Genomic DNA, 25,919 nt, shown 5'->3' on the forward strand with positions numbered 1-25,919 from the left:
AAAAAGGGTATTTCTTTCACAAGTCTTCCTGGAAAGCTCAAACATGATGGCATTCTGACCATATTCCAAGCTGAACTGGTACCTGCTCCTGATCTTTCTATTAAAATGTAAGCAGCTTCTCATTTCACAAAAGATAAAACAATGATGTTTTTTGAAGACAAGGATTGAAGAAAAGGAGTTGTAGCTGAAAGTACACTGAGGGCTAGTAATGGAGGAAAGTAAATAGTTGGCTGCCAGGAAGACTCTTGATTTCTTTTGTAACTGTCGTGGCCAAGTTGTGATTTGTAAAAATGTGTTTCTACTGTTTGTTCTGTACAACAATCAACAAAGATTTCCCCCTGCACCTATACAGGACAGATCTAGGATAACCGCCCGAAAGGGAACTTTACCATTGCATTAAACACTTGACTGAAAGACGGACATATCGGAAGTCAGCAGTGGTCACGCTGATGCCATCTTGGATCCACGCAGGGTTCCATTACCAGGCAGGTGAAGTGGATGTGAAGTGAAGTACTGTGTCACTCCTGCTGAACCCCCCCGAGGACGGAGAAACGCAGTTCAAGTGCAGGCGTCCACCCATCTGACACCGAGACACGCAGTAAACAAAGTGCCACTCCAGACAAAAGGATAGAAAAGATTTATTTTGGTCTAAGGACACTGCTGGTCTAATGAGGCCCCACAGTAGGTGCCTTGAAATTAAAATTGTTGTTTTGATAAGAAATCAGTATCTTGGTGTTTGTTTTGTACTTACTTGGTCAAAATTATAATTACTAAAAAGACTAAATTGGATTTATTTTTCTTTAGTGAACCCCTACATTAGTGTTGTTGAATCTTTGTTGCAGTGATACGTCAACGTGGGCGTCATATTGGACCTGGCAAGACTGGGCTATAACCCTATACAAGTGAACGGAGGAGCTATCACATCTACATTTCTCAACCGATTTGAATGAGTCGTTATTACATTAAAGGGTTTATGATCTACGTGGAGTAGAAAAATAAAGTTTTGTCTCCAGTTACTTAGAATCTCGATAGTTCAGCAACACTGAGTGTGTGAGAGCTGCAGATAACTGAACAGGTGTTGAAATAACATGCTAAAAAAATGTTGATGTGGTGGTTTACGTGCCACCACCACGGACACACAAATTTCCAGGTTCAACAGAAATACGTTTTGCTCAAAGTCGTGTAGGGGAGAGGTCCGGGTGGTGGATCGGTCAAACACGGGACTTTCACCCAGGAGACTGGTGTTTGTGTCCCGTGTGAAACCAAAAGTCAACGTTGAGATATTTAAAATTACATTGGCTACGTAAGAAGTTACGTAACAACTGTAGTTCTTTATTTTTAACCCAAATCATGATCTTTCCTAAACCGAATATGAAATTGCTTCCGTGGTGGCGGCACGTAATTTAACACATTACATGCCACCAACATGTAATGCGCGAAGAGGTCGTGGTCATTTCACGCAATTCTGTAAGATCACATTGATTTAATCACACAAAAAGTGAACAGAATTTCAATTTCAGTTTGACATTAAGTACCAAAACGTGTTAGGGGGTCAAAGGACAATTTACCAAGAACACCAGAACACCATATGTCAAACAACAAAAGCTTTTTTTTATTATTCCCACAATCACTTTTCCCAGTCAACATTGGCAGGCAGAATTAGTTTCTAGGCAGAACAACATGGTGTGAGTTCAAGAGTGAAAGCAGTAAGCGGAAAAATAAATAAATACTGTGTACAAAAATACAACCTCACTGTACAAACGCAGCACCGTACAAAGCAAAGAGATGGGAGACTCATCGGGTCAGTCTCCACTGGCGTATGGCACTTTTAAAGACTGAAAACATTCGAGACTAAAATCATTCTCAGAAAACAAGCAGGAGTGCAATTCAGTTAGAAACAACACATTTATCATACGTGTGTCACGCTGGTAGGTCTGTAATGAATCCCCCAAAATCTGAAGTTTGTCTTTGGTAAGACTGAATGAGATTGATACTATTTAAATGCAGAAATGTAGTAAATCACTAACCGTCCAGAATAATGCCATTTAATGCCATTTATTTGTATAAGAAGACTCTTTTATGAAATGACTAGTTTAAAATGAATGAAAATTTGTCAAAGGTGTATTATTAATTCATTTATAAGACACCATATGCACACCTCAGTGGCTGTAAAATGCCTCTGAAAACTGTAATTATTAGATGGGATTGATTTTCAGTATTGATTCTTTAAATCAGGCTTGTACTATATATGTCAATAGTCATTTTGTATTTAGACCTTAATTGGTCAATATATGTTTTTATGTGCGGCGGACTGTAAACACTCAACAATAGACATCAGAGCAAATCAATGACCAGAGGAGGTTAAACTGCTTCTTGTGAATATCCAACTATACAGTCACTGTACCAACAAACAGTCTAATGAACTCTAGGCTCTTTTCTGTTGCCTTTTTTTTTTTTTTTTAAAGTACCTGAGTACCTGTTCAGAAAAAACACAGGATCTCATAAAAATGCAGCCACCTTATAAAGTATGATATGGTTAAACCGAGCAGCACTGACGACGCAGATTCAAAAAACGGGTCAATTTCCACAAGTGTCAAAACAGATCTTGGTCACTCATGCAACAGTACGTGTGCACACAATTGGTAAAACTGTCTGGAAAATCTCTCGTGCGACGTAAAAACAATGACTGTCATGCATTTTTTATGAGGATCAATAATCATTCCTAATCTTTCCACTGACGGAGCAGCAACACGGCAGATCAAAACATGACAAGGATGACTTGCAGGAACCGTTTAAAAGTAAGCAAAAAGTGATTCTCTGTCTTTTCACTAAGCCATTCATGAGTGAAACGCTGAAGAAATGCTGAGCAAACTTACTAAACACTTGGGGAAAGATCAGCTGCAAGCTCCAGATATGTCAGCTTCAACAGCAGTAAACCTCGTTCACTGTCCATCATGCATCAGGGGTATGCAAATGCAAAAAACTGTTAAAAAACATCAATAGCAGCAAAATATGAATAAATAAATAAATACATCATATCACAAAAAACACATTCATCTGTGGGTTTTTTCCACATGGCACAGATCACAACAGCAAAAAATAAAAACAGACTTTTATAAAATTGGACTTCCCGAAATAGCTTCAGTATTTTTGGAGCTAAACTACTCTACACACTGTAGACCGAAGCGTCGGTCCTAAACACACCTCATTCTGCATTAAAGAAGGGCGTCTCAGTGACGTCTCCACGCTGCCGGCGATGCGTACTGAACCTACAGGTTGCTACTTTGCGCTGGGCTGTCAAACAGGCATCAAAGACCCCCTTTCACTAACGGGCCGAGTGATGATCAACTTGTGGCCGCTGCTCTGCAGGTGCTTGTGAAGACTCGAAGGTCTTGAACCGATCAGTCTTTGCTCTCAGTGCGCGTTCGTCTGATGACGGAGGAGAAGAAGCTTCGGCATTGTGGCGTTCCCATCAACATGGGAGCCTTGTTCTTGTGGACGATCTCGATCTGGTGTTGGAAAGAAGCAACAAAGCTAAGATTTAGTTTCTGCATTACAGTTCAAAAATATGAAAAAGGAAATGAGCTAGCTAATGTCTGTGTACAGGAATCTGTGGCCCAATCAACCACCTGCTTTAATCAGCCTTATGAGTGTCACCTTATGAGCTTTCAAAGGCCCCTCAACCTCCTCCCTCTCCTCCTCCCAGCCAGTAGACTCCCCCTTTTTCTTTGATTATTTTAGTGCTAATCGATCAGTCAATTGACAAGATAATTTTGATAATCTTTTAATAATTTAAGTAAATCATTAAAGGGCCCATATTATTAAGGGCCCCAATTTTTTTTTTTATAAAGCAGGCTTAAGTCCTATATAAATACTGTGAAAGTATCGAAACGCTCAATCCACAGGGAAATACACACAGCCCGTATTCAGAAACTACATTTGAAACAAGCTGTCAAGATTTCTGTCCATTTGTGATGTCACAAATATACAATATTTAGACCCTTTACGCAGTTTTAAACGTAAACATTCTAAATGTGTCCCAGGTTTATTCCTGGTTGCAGTGTATGTGAATGTCATCAGCTGACAGGAAGTACACATGGAAGCAAGCTGTTGCCTAGCAACGCAATCCTGTTGCAATTCCATCGCAATTCCGTTGAAATGCGCTAAAACGAAGCGTTTAAGACAGAGGCTAAACACAGGCATATTCAGGCCGACAGTATGAGGAAAATAAAGTTTTTTTTTAACATTACAGCATGTAAACATGTTCTAGTAGAAACACAAATTACAAGTATGAACCTGAAAATAAGCATGATATGGGACCTTTAAGCAAAAATGGTTCAAGTCTCAAATGTGAGGATTTGCAGCCTTTTCTCTGTTTTGTAAATTGAATATCTTGGGGTTTTGGATTGTTGGTCAGATATGTAGACTGTATATATAAGAAATAGACGTAGTCACCCTGACGTCAACCATTGGTTTGTGGACTGGCATTTTGACCACCATCTTATTTTTTTGCAACCAGAAGTGACACGAGAGGGTGGAGCTAAGTTCAACGCTGCAACGATGCAAAGATGTGAATGGCCATTTCTAGAGCCAGTTGTTGTAAGAGTAGCGTAGGTCATTAGGAGAATAGCAGGGGGTTCATGTCTCTGATAATGTTGACATACATCATACTGGATTATGGTAACATATGGTCTTTATGGTTATAATATCTGACAATATCCTGTTTCCCAACAATGATGCCATTTCTGTTGAAGGTTGAAATTGTAGATCAATGGAACAACAAATATCAACCATCAAGGGTTGTCATATGGAGCACATAGTTCATTATACTGTTGCACTAAGAGTCTAAACGCAGTAATGGGGAGAGGAAATGCTACCATCTGCATTACAGAGACCACATTCACTTCAAAAGGAAAGCTGCCATTTGTTGTACTTGCACTCTGACTCAGTAGCGTTTACCAGCTTTAGTAGGCTCTCTGCTGTCGTTAAACGTGATTGAGCTTAATGTTTCTGATGTTACAAAATACAATTTGACTTTTTAGGGAAGACACTGGTGACATAAGCAAGATCTAAAGGAATACCTGAAATCAATTTGGAGGATAACTGAGCTCTGTTTTAAAGATGCAACATCAAACATTTATATGCATCAAGAGCCCCAGTTACAGAGCAATGTGGCTCTTAGAAATTAAAAACAATTACAAAAAATGATCTATGTAATGTACTCCCTAGTCATCAAAAAGCATCCAAACCAAGAGGATGATATGTTAAGACTTAACAAAGTGATATTTTACCAGAATTATGTCTAGAAAAACACTAAAATTTCAGTTTGCAGCAGTTATTTCAGACCCAGTTATCAAAGAGACAGCGATACATGTCATATGTCGCTTCAAAATGCAAATGGTTGGATGGTGTTAAATATGTTATGCACGCAGAGGAACTGAGAAGCATTTGCATAGTTGTTGTTGTTAATAATTAGTGGGTTAACATCCCATTTGAACTGTGGTGTTTTTATAAGCATTTAACAGGTCGACTGATTCAAATTCAGCTCCGACATACAGTATGAATAACTCGGCGTGGAAATCATTGCAGCACAATTACGGATTGTCGGATCCTAAATTTGCTGCGTGGAGTTGTGCCAGCAGATACAAGAGCACTTGCTGGCTACTCGTTTTGTCATGCACTGGGTTTTTTAGCTTTGCCTGAGCGATCCATATGTAAATCTCAGCAGCACTTCATCTGCAGTGGCGATGTAATTAAAGCTAAACACAACCGTAATCAACGCAAACTGAGGAGTTTCATTTTGAAAAATTAACAACTTGGACAGAGGGCAAACACTCGTCGAAGCACATGTTGGAGACGTAGAAAGTAAGCAAATTAGGAGAAATAAGACTTGCATCATTAAATGTTTGTTGTAAATTACTGCACAAAGCAATGATCTGTGGGGGAAATGGAAGGAACGGATACTGCACTAGATGCCATCTGTCTTTTATTTTGAAACCAGTCCTTTAGGACCTTACTGAATGGTGAATTTATTTATTTATTCATTGTGGAATTTGAAAATTGCTTATGCAGTATTGCGCTATTGATTGTGGTTTGTCATGTCTTTTTTCTTTGTGTCTTTGTTTGCATCAACAAGCCCAGGAACTGCAGATATAAATAAGTGACTGGGGTAATCTGGTGTCATTATAGTGCATTGTGCGATAGAAATAAGTAAAGTACTGAGAAATAATGTACGGTAAGATCAAGTCTTACATCCATCTGGAAATCCTGTGAGACGTAGGATTGCATGGAACATCTCAAAAAGAAATTTCAAGGCTTAATTCCTAATACAAGACATAAACTGTATCCGAAATTCCATACTAACATGCTATTTAGTTCAATAAAACAGTATGTGAGGTATTTTAGTTTGTCCGAAACCGTAGTATGAATCCAATAATACGCACATTTCTGACTATTTCCGGTGAAATATTACAGTATGCAACGCATACGCAAGAAAGGAAGCACTGAAGCAACTTTCCTCTGTATTTAGAGAATAAGAACAGCTCTTATCATGGCTGCCACTTAATATTTCCCAGTCATTTCACAGTTAGCATCCTTCAAAGCAAAGAGGACTATTTGACTGCAGCCTCGTATTTGAAACGGACAAATTTTGCTGCTATTTCAATTAATTCCAATGGAATCGCCGTGATCAGTGGAAATAAATCGACAATAAAAAAAAAAAGAGTTCTAATCTGGCAAAATACCTATTCAGGTGTACCGTGGATGTGTGGGGGCTTTGAATAATGACACCATCCAGTGACACTAAATAAATACCAGTTCTTGGTGAAGAACTCCAGACGTTGAAGTTGTCACTTCGCTGCAGCGATGTAGTGAAGTATGCTCAGTACATCACTACAGCACTCTTACTGTATATATGGTTACAGGTGTTATCAGATCACACTTGTGATAACACACAACATGGAAGATGGGTGTCATCAAAGGTGCTAGAGACATTTAATGACTTACAGTGCAGGGAGTCTGCATCCAAGGTTCCCCATCAATCTGCATGGGGAGGGATTTACTGGTTCTGTCAGGGAAGAAAAAACGTTACAATCAAACTTCATGAACATTTTAATTGTAAAATGTTGCAGCAGGAAACTTAATTTTCAACTGACAGGAAGTGACAACTGTCTAATAATTCAATACCTAAAGATTTATTTTTTGTTTTACTTTTTTGTCTCCAGGCCAAAAGATTGTTGATGGTGAACTAATGCTAACAAAATCTAGCAAATATGCCGTCAAAAAAAGACAACAAAACATAACAAAAATGAAAAAAATCATGACAATAAAGTGAGCTGTGGTCCAGTTGAACCACTGACCTGATGGTGACGGAGGAGCACTGTGCCAGGCGTCGTCCAGCGCTCTTCAGGCCAGTGTAGATCTGACCCATCTCCATGGCTCCTTCCAGCCCCACCACCTCCAGCAGATGGTCAGACAGGTCTAAAACACAAAGAACACATCTGTAAATATACTTAGAGTCTAATGAATTAAAGGTTTTTTGTCCAAAACTGTAATGGAGAATATTGTGCAAAAACAGTTCCATCATGCACCCAAAGATTACATATAGTATGATAAAGGAAAAACTCCCTTTTCAGCCAAACCGCTTGCCTTGAAATTAAAAATTTCAGTGGAGGGCACAAATATTTAAAAACTAGAAAATGAGAAAAATCTGAGAAGACATGAGTATGTACTGTATAGTAAGTTTGTTACTGTATGCATGAATGATTTGTCTTAATAGTAAAATCATTGTAGTAGCTTTGAAGTAGTGTTTAAGTATGCTAAAATGGTTGAATTGACGGTTCAATAAATACAACCTTTATGTTCATGTTTGTCCCTAAATGTTGATGATAATAGTAAACTTTAAACCAAGAGACATCCATGGGGGGGAGAAGAAGAATGAGGGATGGAGGAAATGTGTTAAGGTAGTGAGGAAGGAAAGAGGAAAATGAGAAGTAAAGTGAGGATAAATAAAAAGAACATGACGTGATGTTCCTGACTCACATTCACCGTTAAAAAAAAAGAAAAAGGCAACAAGAACAACAAGCTACAAACAAAACAGCTATTAATTAGATTGCACCGGCAATGCAAAGCAATCTAGTGATATTATAATTATTAATTTCTCTTCTGTTTTGCAGTTATGAGCATTGATTTTGCCCCTGCTGGAAGCCCAGTGTCACGCAGGGCCCATCTGTTTCAGCGGCCCGCTCTGCCTCCGACTCTCCATCGACTCGTCCCTCCACAAATTAAGAAGCTGCTGCCTCGCTGCTGGGAGCATACAGACACTAATTGAAACTAAGACCCATTTTTAGGCGCTTGGTGCGTGCGTGAGAGTTAGCTCGCTGTCACCGATGCTGCTCCGTCGCTGTCATGTTTATCTGAGCCGCGTTGGTTTCCTGAGGGAGTGTCGTAGGTAATGTTGCTGTTGCGGTGAGGTGTTGTTGTCGCTGCCGAGCTGTGGTGTCCAGCTGTCACCATGGTGATGGACATGCGTCTGCCCCTATCTCGGTGCCGGACTGTGAGTGCAGTGCTTTCCAGGGTCGGAGGAGGAGGAGTGTGTGTACATACCCAGCAGGTTGACCTGCTGACACCGGGCTTTAAAGCTGCTCCCCCCCCATCGGGACTTCTCACGTTAATGCAAACGGCTCACACAGGCCCGCGCTGACACGTATGATGGACAGCGTCACCATGGCGATAGGGATTCCTTGTTGCCCGGGGCTACAAAGATCCAGTATTCCCAAGAGTGCTTGGAAAGACCATAGAGCCTCTCTGCTAAATATAACAAGGTCAGGGGCACTCTGTACAACCAGATGTTCAATAAAAACACTAGAAAATAGATTTGACCTGCATGTTTTGGGTCTAACCATTAAAGCAGCAGTGGGTAGAAATACAGCAAATATGATTAAAAAAAGTTATCTTTATAAAACGGTCACTATATCCTGACAGTAGTGCATGAGAGAGGTAATATGAAAAAAATAATGTGCCTCTCTGTCGTCCGGTGGTCCTAATGGCATCTGCAAGATTTCACAGATCGGAAGAAAACAACCAATCAGAGCTGAGCTGGAGTCTGCCGTCCAGCTGCCGTCTATGAGAGCCAGCTGTCAATCACTCGCGAACTCCGATCACTAGGCAGCTCTGATCAAATATGAATCAATATTATGTTACTGTAATGCCTATTTCTCAAATTGAGAAACATCTTGTAGTGTACCGTTTAGCTGTAAAATGAGAAAGTCTGTGACCCAGTAGCCATGTTGAGAACAATATTCGCAGGCGAGTATTTTGCATTTTTGTGTTGTTTATTCGTCACGCCCTCGGTGTGTAAAGGCCTTTAAGCTCACTAATAAACATGTTATATCTTGTTTGTTTAATCAGTACAAAAAAACATAAAAGAAAGAATTGGTAGTAGTCCACATAACCCCGTAAAACAACAAATTGTTGTTTTTACACCTCAAACTACTCCTTTAAGATGTCACTTACTGTCTTGTTTTAACCAAAACCTGAGACAATAAATCTAAGAGTGAAAAATGATTATTTCAACTCAATAAATTGCAGACACATGATTTCAATAAGTGACAGCCAGATTTAATCTACTATGATTTATTGGTGACTTTCCATTTTCATTTTAAATCACCAACCATTATTTCTTATATTAAAGGTGCGAATGAAACACAAATGGACCCAAATTTAGAAAAAAGCCATCATGTTGACTTCCCAGAGATAAACTGGGAGAGAAACGGAGTCACCCAACTGTTTACACAAGAAGGATGTTGAAATATTAACACACAAGATAAGCAGCCTGAGGCCACATATAAACCCCCTTACCTCACCTACAATCAACATTATGTGCCTCACTCAAGTGTTGAAGGCAATATTTGACTGTGATAAACAAACAGGCGCTGAAGGTGACAACGCAGACAGTGTGAGACAGTCATGTGAATGAAAGTCCATATGGGAGATTCACTAAAGCAGCGCTGATGTGGCTTTGATCTCAGCGGCCATGTCTTCCCGTCAAGAGCGTGGGATAAGAAACGGCGTCCTTGTCACTGTCAAACAACTACCTGTCGTGGCCGGTGGCTGCACAGTGACACATGTGGAGCAACAGGGAGAGAGCGGAGGAATAAAAGAGAGACGGCGAGGGAGCAGAGCAGGACGACCGGCGGCCGATCGGAGAAAGTAAAACTGAAGAGGAATGGCGGGAGGAGGAGGAGGTCCATCCTCCAATGGAAGCTTCATGGGGCTTGTCACGGGGCATCAGTCCCAAGCGTCAGCCCCTCCACCCACGCATGGACCCCCCCGCCCCGACAAAAACCTCAGTCCCATTCTAAATAATTCACTCCGCAGCCATTCCCTTCCACCTGAGGGGCTTGTCTCCTGGCGTCACCAGCGGGACGATTTAACAGCTCCCGAAAGGTCAGGGTTTTTTTATCCCGCAGCCACCCTCCACCCACACACACATACAACACACACAACCACACACACAACCACACACACAATAATCCCTTCCAACAGTTTGATCTGTGCATCGTGCTCTGCGGTGCCCCCTCTGGGCTAATGCACTCCCGTGTTTACCTCTAAATACGTCGTTCTCTTGATCTGACAAGTTAGGCTGCTCACCTTGAGGGCACCTTCCACAAGGGCATCTATTCACACATACATACACACACACGCGCACACACACACAGATGCATGTACACACACACATCAATAAACAGACACAAACAGACACAATTGGGCACAAACACGCAGAGACGTAGTGGCACATAAACACACACTCCCCACTCACACTAAGTGCCTTTCCAGGTACAGACGTGGCCTTTTCTTTAACCACACAGATTGATTTTTATTCAGGGATTAATGGAGTGTTCATCGTAGCAAAGTTGGGCTTTGAATTGATCAACTATCCTCCTCACAGTCTGTGCCACACCGCACCTTCATCTAACAGTCACATCATCCCATTAGGGAAGTTATGCTTTTAAATCCCAGCATGCAGCAGCTCTTGTTAGAACAACGTTTTGTTTTGGTTGCTCATTTTAGGACTGTTTTTCGTCTTAAACTCCCTCACCGCCCCTGCTGGGATTTACTTTCTCTTGTTCTTTTTCCAAGAACACAAAACACTTTGGGCCGTATCTAAATGATCTACAGCACGTGGTCTAAAGTGCATGGTGCGAGTGCATTTAGGGCGTGTCCAACTACACTTTTGCCAATTAAGCAGCGCATAATCTGGGCGCAAAGTAAGTTGAAGGGGTAAAGGGGTTGTATTTAGTCTATAAATTAATCATTGGAGTGTTTTTGGCGTAACAGAAGTTAAACCAATCAGAGTGTCATCTCCATTCCCTTTAAAAGACAGGTGCGCCTGCACATTGCTGTTTAAAAGACGGATTCGGCAAATTGGAGACTGCTGAGGAAATAGATCTGCACGTGCGCAAAGTTAAAGTACGCGAGCAGATGTATGTGTTTGGCCGGTGGGCCCACTTTTTGTTGGTCAATGTCACAATCACTTTTTTGCTGCCTAAAGATAGCAATGCGCCAACAAAGCGTCTGACCATACCTCATTTTAAGACCAACACGCCCACAGATGGGTGCAAGTACATTTGCTATGTACACAACGTGGGCGCTGGGCGGGAAAATTAGCAATGACGGTTGTGCTGCGCTGTACACCGCTTTGTGACGGATGCAAGAGAGGGCCCTTTTTCTTTCATCACGAGTACAGTAAATGCCGCTACTGTAAATTAGGGACTAATTTGCCATGTACTGACGGATAAGCTTTACTGTGAAGGTGCAACAGCTACTGAAATCCAAAAGGAAAGTAAAACTGGAATCTTATCAGGAAAAAAAAATGAATAAAGCTTCATAGACAGCTTCACAGGGATCTGTGTTTTTTCCACCAGTCATGTGCTGATCAGTGATGTCTCATAAGGGATCACTGGCAGCCATGTCTGGAGATCCTCACTGACTCGCCATGTTTCAAGCCAGACACTGATTGTAACATTCACTTCATCCCCGAGTACAAGCACACCACCTCACCATGAAACCTAAAAACATACTGTGCATCACCTGAGCGGGCAGGAGTTAGACATGATGGGAAATAAAACACCAAAAAACAAACACATCCAGAGTTCATGACAAGAGCTCATTTGTGAGGAGAAAAATAAACATATGTTTGTTGATTCTTTTTTTCATTTACACTCTCCATTCTATTTTCTTGTGATTTAGAAAGAGTCCTGTGATGCATATTTTACATTCAACATGAGATAAATATCATTTTCCAAAATGTTCAAACATGTTAACTGTATAAAATAAGGACGTAGTCTCCGTCACCCATAGGTTTCTGAAGAGCCATTGCCATTGTGAAGCTGTGAAGTGGGTGGCTCCGGCTGTCGCCATCTTGGCAGTGATGACACAGCGTAACTCACGGCCAATCAAACATGGGCATAGAGGTGGATTGTCGGTGGAGCTGAGGCGGGCCCTGGTGATGTAGCAGAGCAGACAGCTGGCAGCTAGCGACCTGAGACGGCACCCACCTGTCACTCAAAGTGGCCACGCCCTCAATCATACCTAACTTTAAGCCTTAACATAATTAAACGGGTGTTCAACCCCCGTACAGTTGTCATGAATGGGAAAATTAGCTACAGAGTCTGAACGTTTTTTGTACCAGGCGGTAAACATGTATATTTCTGCTGTAAAGTCGGGCAGAGATTAAGTATTCTTGGTGGTAGTAATTTACATATTGGATTGGAATACTTCTTCTACCACAGCTTTCTGAATATTTCTTCCTTTTCCTTATAAGTCCTTCAAGTGGCTCACCCCATTTCAGCCGTTACCACAGAGCAGCTGACTCATTGTGCTTCGTTCATTCATATATTCCCATTGACGGGCTTCCTTTTGACGTAAATGGATTCAGGGGTATGCCCAACACCCCCACTCAGTCCGCTCCTATTAACTGAGCCTGTCCACTGGAGCCTGCACACACCATTAATACACAAGTGACAGCTCCAAACAGTGACATGATTGTACCTCTTCTTTGCAAACAAAACCTGTTAGCTATGATTCACCTTGTCATCGGTGAAATATTCATGCTCTCGGGAAAAAGTTTGGTTGAAAGTTTAGTCTTTGATCTATCTGATAGGAGCAAGGACACAGACTGTCTGATGTGGGCTTCAGTGGAAAGAGCCTCCTACACTGTCAAACCTATTTGACGTACAGTACTATTGTCCAATGATGTAAACCAACCGTGATCTACAGTATATGCAAGGCTTTGAAAGTGCTGTTGATGACATACCAATCTCCTCACCATGTATTGAGTTTTCTGACTTTTTAAAAACACCTTTAAAAAGGTTTTGTTTAAAACAAGATGAAGAGTTTAAAGAGGTGTTAGCAACTTTGTGAGGCTGTACCTTGAGCTAAATTCTAAGGTCAGCATGATGTCACAATGAAAACATGGTAATGTTAACCGTGTATCTGTGTTTAGCTTTAATTTAGTTTAGAAGACATCAGGATCCATCCTCTGGGCACCGTGAATGTTTTCATGGCACTCCATATGGTAGAGTTTGAGATATATCATTGGATTAGTGAAAACTTTAACCTGCTGGTGGTGCTGGATGAAAAATCAGTGGATCACCAAAGTCATTAGGCTTCATCCTCTTGGGACTTTGAATGTTGGCACAAAATGTCATGTCAATCCATCCAATAGAGAAATACGTAAAGGTGGACCAAAGTGGTGGACTGACCAACATCGCCATCCCTAGCCCCATGCTGCGAGCTAAAAACACAAACTGTTTTGAAACAAAAACACATCTCATAATGGTATTTTTCCTGATGATAAATCTCTTATTGGGTTTTCGGGTTGCATATGGGCTCTAATGGCTTGTTTACTGCAGTGACTTCAGGATTAATACCGACCATAAAACAGTCATAAATGTATTCATTCTTATACTGTGAAAGCTACCTTGAACTGCAAACGTGAGCTCCTTGGGGTCGAGCACAGGTGCCCTCTTGTCCTGGCTCTTTTTGCCCCCCTTGCGGTTACCCCTCCTCTTCTTGCTCTCGCCCCAAAGGTTGGAGCCGCCGTGCATGCTGGGAATGTTGAGAATGGCGATGCCTTCCAGGGAGATGCTGCTAAGGTCCATAGTAACACCATCACACTTTTAGAAAGGATAAAGAAACAGAGGGAAAAGACAAAATTTAGGCTGTTTTGTGTTTAAAGCCATCATTCCTCCTGTCATTTTGATCTGATTAAGCTGGAAAAGGCCAGTAATACTCTAAATAGTGGATACCAGTATGGCTTTTCAGACCTCCTCCAGTACTGTAGGTACTTATCGAGCACTAATTAATGAAGACCTCTGCACTGTGTGGATAGCTCTGAGAAGGGGGAAGATGAATTGTATAGACACCACCTTCATTATCACTCAATATCGCACACAGCAGGGTCGTGTAGGGCTAATTACCTGTGTGTTGAACTGATGTTCAGTGAGAAGCGGGTGGGGAGGTGCACAGATAGCCTTCACACATCAACACTTTGTCTGGATGAATTTGAAACTAGTGCAAATTTGTGCTATTTATGGAACAAGGGTTGACCAGAATATTTTTTAAACAAGCGCCATTATTCAGTGCACTCAGTGCACTTATTTTACTTAAGTAAATGTAGTAAATCCACAGTGTAGAAATACTCAAGTAAAAGTAATGCATTCAAAATGTTACTTAACTAAAAGTACAAAGGTATTAGCATTAAAATATAGGTTACTTAAAATACCAAAAGTAAACATACTCATTATGCAGAATGGTTAATTTCAGAATAATGTATATTATATTATTGGATTATAATTATTGATGCATTAATGTCCGTATCACTTTAATGTTGCAGCTGGTAAAGGTGGGGCTAATTTGAATTAATTTATTTACTGCTAGATAGCACATACATCATAATTTAGTAGATGATTACATTTTGTAATAATAAACTGAATCTGCAAAGTAACTAAAGCTGTCAAATAAGTGGAGTAAAAAGTGCAATATTTGCCTCTGAAATGTAGTGGAGTAGAAGTATAAAGTAAAGGAAATGCGTACGTAAAGTACAAGCACCTCAAAATTGTACATTTGTACAATTGTACAAAAAAGTACAGTACTTGAGTAAATGTATTTAGTTACTTTCCACTAGTGCCATTATTCCAACCAGATAATGAACTCACAAAAGCACACACGATGGCCGTGACTTGCAAAATCGTTGCTTTAGTTTCTTTTCGGTTTCCTTTTCTATAGGACTCATAAAAAGAAAATGTGGTTTGATTTACCTCAACCTCCAGAAAGTCGTGGAGCTTCTTACATGTGGCCGAAAAGGTCTCCGAAGTGCCGAACTCAAAGTACCACAGCTTATTCTTTGTTCTGAAAGAAACAAGACAACATGAACTGCAAAGGGACCAAGAGAAGAGAGGAAACATAGAGGAGTGTTTTCCCCCACATCAAAATCTGAAGCGTGTACAGTCATAGCATCTCTTCTTTCTCTTCTCTGTCTCTAGTCCCTTATATGCTGAGCTTATCAAAAAGAAAACCACTCTGTAAAGGTGTGTTTGATTCATGCTTGGAAAAAAAAGGATCTTCCAAACTACACAGGAAATATACCTCTAATGTTTACCGCTGACCAAAATCACACAGTCATTAATCTCAGAAGAATGCATAATGTGGCTCATTAATCACATATTGAAGCATAATGATGAATCTAAAGCCACTTAAAGAGGCATCTGAGGGAGCACATGGGGTGGCCAGAGGGTACCAATGCCCAACATTAAGGCCCAGTGAGGGGTGTAAGAGGGTAATCTAACTGCCCCTGCAATTAACAGAGGACTGGGGCGCTGCTCCCCGGGCTTCCGACAGCACACACTCCCATTGCTAAGGCTGATGATCAATGACCTCGCAGGGGAGAGTCACCATCTGTCCGCATATGGTACATTATATTCTCTCACGACTACACAAATAAAACATCTTTTTCTATTTTTATTCGTGACGTAACATAGTCTGTGTAGTCTTCATGCTAATCATGCAAACAGAAATCTTACAGTGCCTTAAAATTAGAAAATACTTGTGGACTTGGATGGAAAAATAACAAATTTAAGAAATATTTGAGGGCAGCAGATTTAACATTTCTTCCAGCATGAGGTTATTATTTCTTCAACAACTATGAATGAGCACAATGCACCAATTTGGCTTCAAACACGAAAGGAAACAAGACATATAATTGGTCAACTGCACAAGTTATGGCCATTGGGGGTAGTTGTGGATTGGATTTTTCCTCTTACCTTTAAATGTGATTTTGCTTATTTGGCCAGTTGGTAAAAATGCCATTTAAACTATGGTAGCAGCACCTGCTCTGTCCTTTTTTAAAGAGAATGGTTAGATTTATGAAAAGTAAGAAGTCGAGGCTTCCTCCCTGCTGCCAAAACAAAGACGTGTCCAGAAATGTCCAATAAAAACACTATACTCATCTATTCACACGTTGCAAATCATAAACATAAAGTCCCAACAGTTGCCCCTAGAGGCTGCAAAGTTCATAACTTTGGCATAAATAACATATAACAATTTAGCAATTGTTAGAGACTCATAATGGGGGCATACATGTGTCCTGAATGTGGTGCTACAGGAAAGGGTTTTGAAAGTTTGTGACCCGGCTGCCACGTTGAAAACAGTCAAGCCAAAACCAAGCACCGCCCCCGGCCGGGTCTCAAACTTTCTCATTTTACAGCTAAACAGTACACTACAAGATATTTCTGAAAACATTTGAGGTAAGAAATAGGCATTACAGTAACAGAATATTATTCATATTTGCTGCCTAGTTTGACCGTTTGATCGGAGTTCATTAGCAGTGATTCACAGCTGCCCAGAGACTGCTCACCTCTGATTGGTTGTTTTTCATCGCGGTGAAATCTTGCAAGTGCCATTTACAGATTATCTGTCTCATGTGTCAGGATATAGTGATAGTTGGAGCAAATATGACAAAAAGTTATTTTTTATCAGAATGAACAACTGTAACTTTAAAACAATAATAATAAAAAAGAGCCTGTATGTGCTAAGCAAAGCAGACTAATATTATGAGATATCTTGGGTGTAAAGTGTCATTTGGGCCCGATAGTGACACAAGAGGAAAATCATGGAGTGTCCAAAGTGTGTTTACTGCACATACAGTAACACTGCAGATACTGAGCTTTGCAAAAACTTTTTCCACTCACTCCTGGTCTGAGGTCAGTTCCTCAATGGAACATATTTTCTCTCAACATTTTGTGGTTGATAGCCAAACCTTTACTTCGTGCCTTCACTGAAAACAGACTGTAGCGAGCCTCACTGAGGGTGGGAAATAAGTGGTATTCATTTTAAGTTATCGAGTAACTGGAATCTATTCTAAAATCACTGAACTTCAATGCTTATTTTTCTTGGAAATGATCTGTTATATTACTGCCGATTGTGTTCCAATCTCCTGCAGGTCTGCTTAAGAGCACATGTTTCTTCAGTAAACCGGGGTGTGGACCTTCTTGATCGTCATGTTTTGGTAGAAAGAAGTGCAACTGAATCCAGGAGACTAGAAAGGGCTGTGTTTAAGTCACTGGTCCAGGAGGCTGGACCAAAGGCAATCGCTCACCAAATGCAGTTAAAACTGATGGGCCAATGTGGCGAGTGGTGAATACATCAGCATCAACATTACAAAGACAGGCTAGTGTCTCTTCACATTTAATAAGAAAGTGATCTGACACCACAGATGTGACAGGAGAGACAGTCAGAGCAGAAACCAAGTCAAGGGTGTTGCCACTGCAGTGAGTGAAACCAAAAGTATCAAGAAGTGCCAGAAAGGCTTTACTTTCACAAGCCAACATTTCGTCTGTTTTCATCGAGCGGTTCAAACCCTGGTGCGGTTCGTTTGGGCAGTTGTGAACGCAATAATCGTACTCTGGTGCGGAAAAACCAAAACAACTGGTCCTAGACTGCTTGTGAGAGGTGGTCTCTCTCACTTTCCAAGTGAACCCTAGTGCGGTTCCATTGCAGTGAGATCATAATCCGACCCAATTGCAGGAAGTGAACCAAAACAGCAGGAAGTGAACCAAAACGTCACAAGAAGCAGCATCACGGCGTTGAAGCAACGTCACGGCGTCCCACAGATCGCAAAAGCCTTTTAATCTTTCCAATAAACAACAGACAGCAACACACTATTCATCACAAAGCTTCAAGGAGAGAAAAAAACACGTACAACAGTGCTGACACGCAGAACTGAACACAGTAAAAAATGTCCTTCTCTTAGCTGGAATCAAAGCGCTACGAGAGGAACGTATTAGTATAAGAAGAGTAACAATCACTGAATTATTGATTTCCTCATTAGGACTTTTGTCAGGACCATTTAGCCACTTTATAAATGAGCTTTCATTAGGGTACTTGCAAGGTAGCCCAACTCACAGTTGATTTATAATGTGCAACATGGTCAATAGAAGAGGGATGGGAGCAGAGGGAGGTGGGAAGAGGCAGGAGGGCGACAGGGCCACGCTGAGAGGCTTTCCACAACAACACATCCCTACATCTCCCCCAGCATCATCATCATCATCATCATCATCATCAGTCTGTAAGCTCAGTAGTCAAACCCAGATGAACACAGGCCAGGACAATTTTGCAAACAAGCAAATGAAGGTGGCTACTTTGAAAAGCATATTCAAAACCAGTGGTCGGTGATTGATGGAGAGAACGAAGCCAGATACAATACAGGGCATGTTTTGGATGCCTAGACTCTTTGTTATTGCCGTGTTGAAGCTGGTTTTGGTATGTTTTTGTTACGTTCAAGAGCCTCTGGTACCTGAAACTGTGTTTAAACTGAACACAAACCAAGTTTTAGAGGCGAAAAAGTCTATGGAAAGTCATGAGGGGATGTGAAATAACATGAATTCTCTCTAGGTGCCACAAAGTGAGGTGAATCTGTACAAGTTGAAACAGTTTTAAAGGAGAAAAACTTCCACTTATCCCGACTACAGCTACATCCACTTCATGAACAGAGAGGAAAGGAGAAACTAGAGGGAAGTAACACAAAGAACGGAAATTTGTGGTGAAGATAAACACACACACTCCTCATTTGACTGTATAGAAAGATGGCCGACGTGACAGCTCCCCAAAAGTGAAGCCAAAATATCTCCATCGCCCCCTGGTGGCTGGCTGCAGTATATGTCATAAATCGATCCAATGTCCATGGATTGGATATGGGCCAAACTAAAAAGTAAACGTCAAATACATTTTTCCCAAAGATGGTTTCTGTCATTTTAGGTATTTCTTATCACGCTAATGTATTCAAGTGTTACTTTTTATGATAAGTTTGGTTTTAATTAGTTATTTTATGATATAAAAAGGGGATGGGACATGATTGACAGCTGTGATTTTTTATCTCTGACAAGCTGCGGCCGTGCTTGGCTCACAATTGGTTCGGGTGGGTGTGTGGGCGGGACTTCGATAAAGCAACTCCACTGGCACCACAGACTCTGGCTCCAAATTACGTTAAAATCTCAAGATGGAAGCTCCCGTATCCGGGATATTATGGCTTCACTTCTATACAGTGGGAGGAAGTGGAGATGCATCGTCCATCTATTTACACAATCCTATGCTCCTCACATACAATTGGCAAGAAGCTGCTACTAGCATAAAATTCCCGAATCTCCAACCAAACTGTAGGTGGTCAAGTTGCATGGTGGGTAATGTAGGCGCCAGGCTTTGACAAGGAAGAAGAATATGTGTAATCAAAAAGATAACTCTAGTGCATCAATTTCAATGATTTCTTCAGAGAAAAAACTGCAGTCTCCGAGCTGCTACATCGTTCACCTGTTATGGACATTCGTTATGATTCTACTTGAAAGAATAACTGACTTCACATTAAGGCTGCAACTATCGATTATTTTAATTGTCGATTAATGTGTCAATTATTTTCTCGATTAATCGATTAGTTGTTTGGTCTATAAAATGTCAGAAAAAGGTGAAAAATGTCGATCAATGTTTCCCAAAGCCAAAGATGACGTCCTCAAATGTCTTATTTTGTCAAAGATATTCAGTTTTCTGTCACAGAGGAGTAAAGAAACTAGAAAATATTCCCCCTTAAGAAGCTGGAAACAGAATTTTTACTTTTTTTTCTTGAAAAATGAAGGTTGATTAATTGTTGCAGCTCCACTTCACATTCAAAAAAGCTCTAGTAACCCACTGATTCTCCTCAAATGTTACAGCATGGCTACATCTTCTATACGGTAGCATCCTGAACAGAGACCTCTGGGTTTTTCCACAGTACAGCCGAACCAAACTGCACTCGGGACACTAAAGACACACTGTAAGAACAGATACAGTAAGAGACAACATCTGACCATCCTGTCGATTCCCACCACTTAACCTAACAAGCGCACCATGGCAACAAATCACCTCATGTCCCTGTTCATTAGGTAATTAGGAGCATCCCATTGGCTGGAACGGATTGTCGTTTGTTATCTGCCGACCGATGCTAAACACAGGACTCCTCTGACAGACTGACTGTGAGGAGCGTCTTCAACAGTGGCCAGCTTGTGCTAGGATTAATAGGTATTAATAAGGTAGATTAGAAGGACTTTACTTTATGGTAAGTGCAATAAATGTGAACATAAAGTGCCTCTTTAAACTGTTCCAGGACATCTTAGAAGTTCCTTCATTGCGTTCCCTGTGGGAGCGATTTGTGTTTTCAGTAGCAGGTTTTCAATTCTCCGAGTAGCCACAATAGGCCTCTGCTACCTGCAGTGTATCAATGCAAAGTGTACTGCAATAATAACATTAGCGGTGTGCACCTGAGATCAGCTGTAGTCACAGCTGGCGTACCAAAAGAAAACAGCGGCTCAAGTTTCCAGAGCTACTGAGGTGTCGATTATTTGCACAAACAAATCGTAAAACAAAACTGAAATGAGAGGACATATTCAAACTGTGTGGCCGAGAAAACAACAACACAAACGGCTTTAGAAAAACATCTAATACAAAGAGAAGAAGTCAGCTGAGCAACAGAAAGACAAATGTAGCTCAAACAGCCTGAATCTGAACGCCCATGTTCATCAACCCTCCACTGGTTGGTCACCATATTAAAGGATGTCAGAGTCGATAAGCTTCACTGTAGCGTCGCTGTCCTGAGGCCACAGCACCTTTAGATGCACTTTCTACCGGCCACACTGAACGCCAGCCACAGAGCCATTGATTTTCTTCCCCTCTGACACTTCATCTAACCCACAATGATCTACGACCTTATTTTCACACTAATTTCTTCTTGATCAGAGGTGATAAATATCGCATTGACATAACCAACTCTTTGTGCATTGCATCAATGCACTGTTTTGTTTAACATGACACCGCCTAGAGCGCTCCGACTGCGACTGGCAGTTTGAGAAATGACCCGAGTTGCATCGTCTTGCCTTCAGAGATGCAGCGAGCGGTTTGAAAAATGTATTTCTTTCTGTTGCACTGCGATGATTCCAAGGTGCTTTTTTTTATTATACCAAAACCATACTGGTATAAAACATCCAACATCTTAAGGTACGAATATAAAAACTGAACTGAAAAAATTGCATAGAAGTAAACTGATAAGATTAACACCTCAAATATTTTTTTCTTTTACATATATTTTAGTTTTGCAAACAGAGCTGCAGTGTCTCTTCAGCAGCCAGTCGGTGACTGCATATGAAGCTATACGGAAAAATTAAGATAATGTCACAAAGTTAAATGCTCTTTCTATCATTTAGGCTTAAAGGTAACTTTATCATGAATCAATAGTGTGGTTTAACTCAACTAATGCGTAATATCAGGAGTACTGTGTTGGGTTGCCTTCCATTGTACAGATATTTCTGTCATTAAATGTTAAAGGTATTTCTGTAACTGAATTTAACACGTGTTGTTAACAGGCTGTTGAACAATTAAAAATAAGTATTACAATAATGTAAAAGTTGAAATGAAACAGAATCTCATTTGTGATAACTGTTGGGAACTGTTAAGACACCTGAAATGAACTTAACAAAGCAATGCTGTTAATTAATGATTTCATATTGTTTACGAGGCTTGGGGTGTTTATCGAAGGTCTGACACCTCCAGCGACACGTCTGCAGGGGGAAGCTACTTTGAGTTGAGCGTGTTCCTACAATGAGTCAGAGATCATTCCCCATTAGCTTTTGAGAGTTGCCCCATAAAGTAGTTGTCAGTCATCGGCATCATTCATTGGCTCTATACATTTTCATTCAAGAGCAGCATGATGAGTGCTAACAGAAATGCTTTAACAGTTGAGCATACTTAAAATCCAGCTGAATTTACAAATGTCATCGCTTATAGCAGTCATGAATGATGTCATACTGATTTTCATATTTATTGTTGATAATATCTTGCTGAAAAAGGTTTTGGAGATACATCAGAGAAGCCCTTTGTAAACAAACAAGGACCAGTGGTGTTCAATCAAGAATAAGAACCACGATATTTAGCATCTAAACTGAACAATCTTGACATTCACCATTTAATGTGCTACACCTCACTAGCTAATTAGCTATTTACCTAGCAAACTGATGTTAGCAGTGCACTTTTTGTTTGGTGAGGCTCGCTCAGAGGTGCAACACAAGACATTAGCTACAAACTTGTTCAAAGTTCAGTTTGATTAACTCACTAAAATCTCTCTAAACAGTGTCCTCTTACTGTCCAGTGTCCAAAATCAAGGTGAGACCAGTGGGCAACTCCGGATTCTGAAAAGTGAAGCCAATGCAGAGGTGCCTTAAACTTGCATTCTTTATAACAGCCAGCAGGGGGCGACTCCTCTGGTTGCAAAAAGAAGTCTGATTGTAAAGAAGTCTATGAAAAAATGAGCCTACTTCTCACTAGATTAATTGCAGGATTTTGGTTGCCTAAAAATATCTTATTCAGCGTTTGGCTGTAATTAGCTCCATCCTCTTGTGTCACTACTGGCTGCAAAAAAACAAGATATCAACGACCAAAATGCCGAGCTCGAGGCTTCAAAACTGTAGTCCACAAACCAATGGGTGACATCATGGTGACTTATATCACTTATATACAGTCTATGGGGCATACACAGCCTGAGAGGAAAATCTACAGACTCTACTCAGGACTGGAAAAACTATTTCCTGCTCAGGGAGAATAAAAAAAAATGTGTCGCTCCCACTTCTGAAACCAAACATATGCCCTTGCAAATAAGTCTTATATTAAATAATTTGATTTGCTTAATACAAATAATTTCTCTGTCCACGTAGACAGAGACACAACAGCACTCTAACGAGTATACGCAGAGACAGGTGGCACTGCATGTAACCAAAAATATTTACATTTCTCTCTTTAGTTACAGAAAAACAATTGCAATTTAATTTCAGTTGGACTTTAAAAAAAATATCTTTAACAGATCATATTATACAGACATGTAGATGTCAAGGAGCCATGATGTAATTGAATATCATATTTTTTATTCTTTTAAAAATGTATCTTCTGTTAATCAATATCAAGGTAAACTTGTAAATTAATCATGATATGATTTTTCTTTAATATTGCTCAGCTCTACTACTGTATGTGCAGAGTCTTGTGTGTGTAAGTTCACTTGAGTTTGTGTGTTCAAGTGTGTGTGTGTGTGTGTGTGTGTGGTGTGTGTGTTCCCACTGAGCTGGAGACAGGGCCACAGGTGAGATCCCTCTAAATTACACACAAGTGGTCATTAATTATAGATGACACTTTGGTCACATAAACGATTTTATCCTCAAATGAGGTCCGAGGGCGGCCGCTACAGAGGTCCACCATGCATGTGTGTGTGTGTGTGTGTGTGTGTGTGTGTAAATGAGTGTGTGTGCATGTGTAATTTAGAGCGCCATCACCTGTGGCCCTGTTCCCAGCTCAGCAGGTAACACGCACACACGTACATGCCTACACGCACATTAGCATTAGGTGTGTTGATGGGAGCGTGTGTTGGTGATTCCGGCGGCCCCATCCAGCACATCGCAGGGCTTTGATGAACATACTCATTATGCTAAAGAGTGCTCCATGCCTGGGCTTCCCTGTGCCTTCAGGAAAGGTTAACTCAGGATGGTTACACAGCACAGCGAGAGCCTGTGGGCGCACGGGGGCAGAGCGGCTCTGGAGGAGCGCCCTGACGGTGTTAGATGTCTCAGGACCAAAAATAGATCTGGGTATGCAGAGCAAATATCATGGGAACATCAAGGCGCCATGATTGATGCCACAGAATAAACAAACATTGCAGGTGAAGCCACAGCAGCTTTCACGCTGCAGCTGAAACATCCCAAATCAGATGTTTTCCCTCACAGATCTCGCGTTGTCTGGAGAGCAGCTGGAATTACTATTATTATTATTATTAAAATGATTGGTACAGTGGAACAGGAGACTTGAATATTCCTGTTATTAAAAATGATCAACAAATAATTGATAGGACATTACATGTAGCCACAATATCAATTCACAGAGAATAAATTCAGGTTACTAACTTTAAAATGAAGACATGGCTATTAATATCATATAATGATAGCTCATGTATTCTTGCTGCTCCTCCATATTTAACAAGCTATGAATTTCAAAACTTGTTTTTAGAATTGTGTCCAAACATATTTACATTTTTACTTGCATCGGCAAGAGGCATTTTTGATAATATTAGCATGAATATGAAGGCTTTGTATAAAAATCTTTCTGTTAATTCATGTTACTCTGCCTAAAATTGGTGTCACTATATTTTATATGAGTTTGGGCCGGGCAATATGAAAATATATATTGTCAAAATGATATAAAAATGCAGATCGTATATATATTTTTCTATATCATTTCTATTGCGGTGTAGGCTAGACCTATAGTATATTTATTTCTTTTTTTTCTCTCTGTAATTTCACTTAAAACTGTTCATTTTGCACTCAAGTTCTTAAAATGAGCTTTTGTTTATTACATATAGACTACGTATTTATTGAATTGCAGATAACATGCTATATCATGACATAAATCGTTATCACGATATGAAATTACCTACATGGTGACAGAAGATTTTGGCCATATCGCCCAGCTCTAAATTACACTGTGGAGTAAAAGCTTAGAGGTGGTGTGACTGTGCTAGTCATGTAAGTCAAAACTGAGAATCTGTTAACATGGTATGAAAGAGTAGTTCTACCAATCTGAACATCAGAGGGCAAATAAAAAAATGTATATAAGAATGAAACTGTATAAAAGCAGAAAGTTCTTAATTTTCTAAACCCTCTCTCTCTTTCTCTCTCTTCCTCCACCTCTCTCCTCGTTTCTCTCACTATCCGTCTCTTTCCCTCGGAGTCAGAGATTAGCGTGTAATTACATGGGAGATCAGCAAAAAAGGGGGTGAAAAAAAGAGAGTAGTGTATTTTAACAAGGCGGAGGAGGAGGAGTGGCGATGGGGGAGGAGGTGGCGCAGCCCTCGTCACGGGCCGACTGATTGTCTGCTTTTAATCCTCAACCTCATTATCACCTCCAGGTCCGGCAGTGGCAGTAAATGAATCTATCTGCCGAGTGTCAAATCTTCACACCTTTGCCCTGGTAATCACCCCAAGGTGCAAATACAGAAGATGGATAGAAGGAGAGAAATGAAGGGGGGGAAGAGAGAGTGTATGACCCCCGCATTTCATCAACAAAATCCCCTCATTCCATAATTAACAAAAGCTACATGATTGTTTGGTTGGTAATTAAAACTCATTAAATATTCAGTTTCTTTAAGGTCAAACCAGTGACAGAATGTATAGATTTGGTACGTATGGGAAGTGAAGAGCCATTACTGCTGTCACATATTAAAAACCAAATCATTCAAAATTTGACATTTTTCTTTCTCCAAGTCGTACTGAAATGTTACGCTTATTTAATTTGACTCTGAAACATGT

At 40.5% G+C, this 25,919-nt stretch overlaps 1 protein-coding gene across 6 annotated transcripts in view; it reads right to left on the reverse strand.

The window, feature by feature from the left end:
• Window positions 1-1,591: 1,591 nt before the first annotated feature.
• Window positions 1,592-25,919, reverse strand: part of dgkb (diacylglycerol kinase, beta) — a 99,385-nt gene continuing 75,057 nt past the window's right edge. For all 6 annotated transcript variants that reach the window (XM_074652913.1, XM_074652909.1, XM_074652911.1 and 3 more), the window contains 5 exons: window positions 15,321-15,411; window positions 13,982-14,177; window positions 7,359-7,479; window positions 7,006-7,066; window positions 1,592-3,509 (listed from right to left, as the gene is read on the reverse strand). In XM_074652913.1, the coding sequence (XP_074509014.1) occupies window positions 3,402-3,509; window positions 7,006-7,066; window positions 7,359-7,479; window positions 13,982-14,177; window positions 15,321-15,411 (577 nt within the window). In that variant the 3' untranslated portion in view covers window positions 1,592-3,401. The remainder of the gene's footprint in view (window positions 3,510-7,005; window positions 7,067-7,358; window positions 7,480-13,981; window positions 14,178-15,320; window positions 15,412-25,919) is intronic.

This window comes from Sebastes fasciatus, chromosome 12, assembly GCF_043250625.1.
Source record: "Sebastes fasciatus isolate fSebFas1 chromosome 12, fSebFas1.pri, whole genome shotgun sequence".
Lineage (NCBI taxonomy): Eukaryota > Metazoa > Chordata > Actinopteri > Perciformes > Sebastidae > Sebastes > Sebastes fasciatus.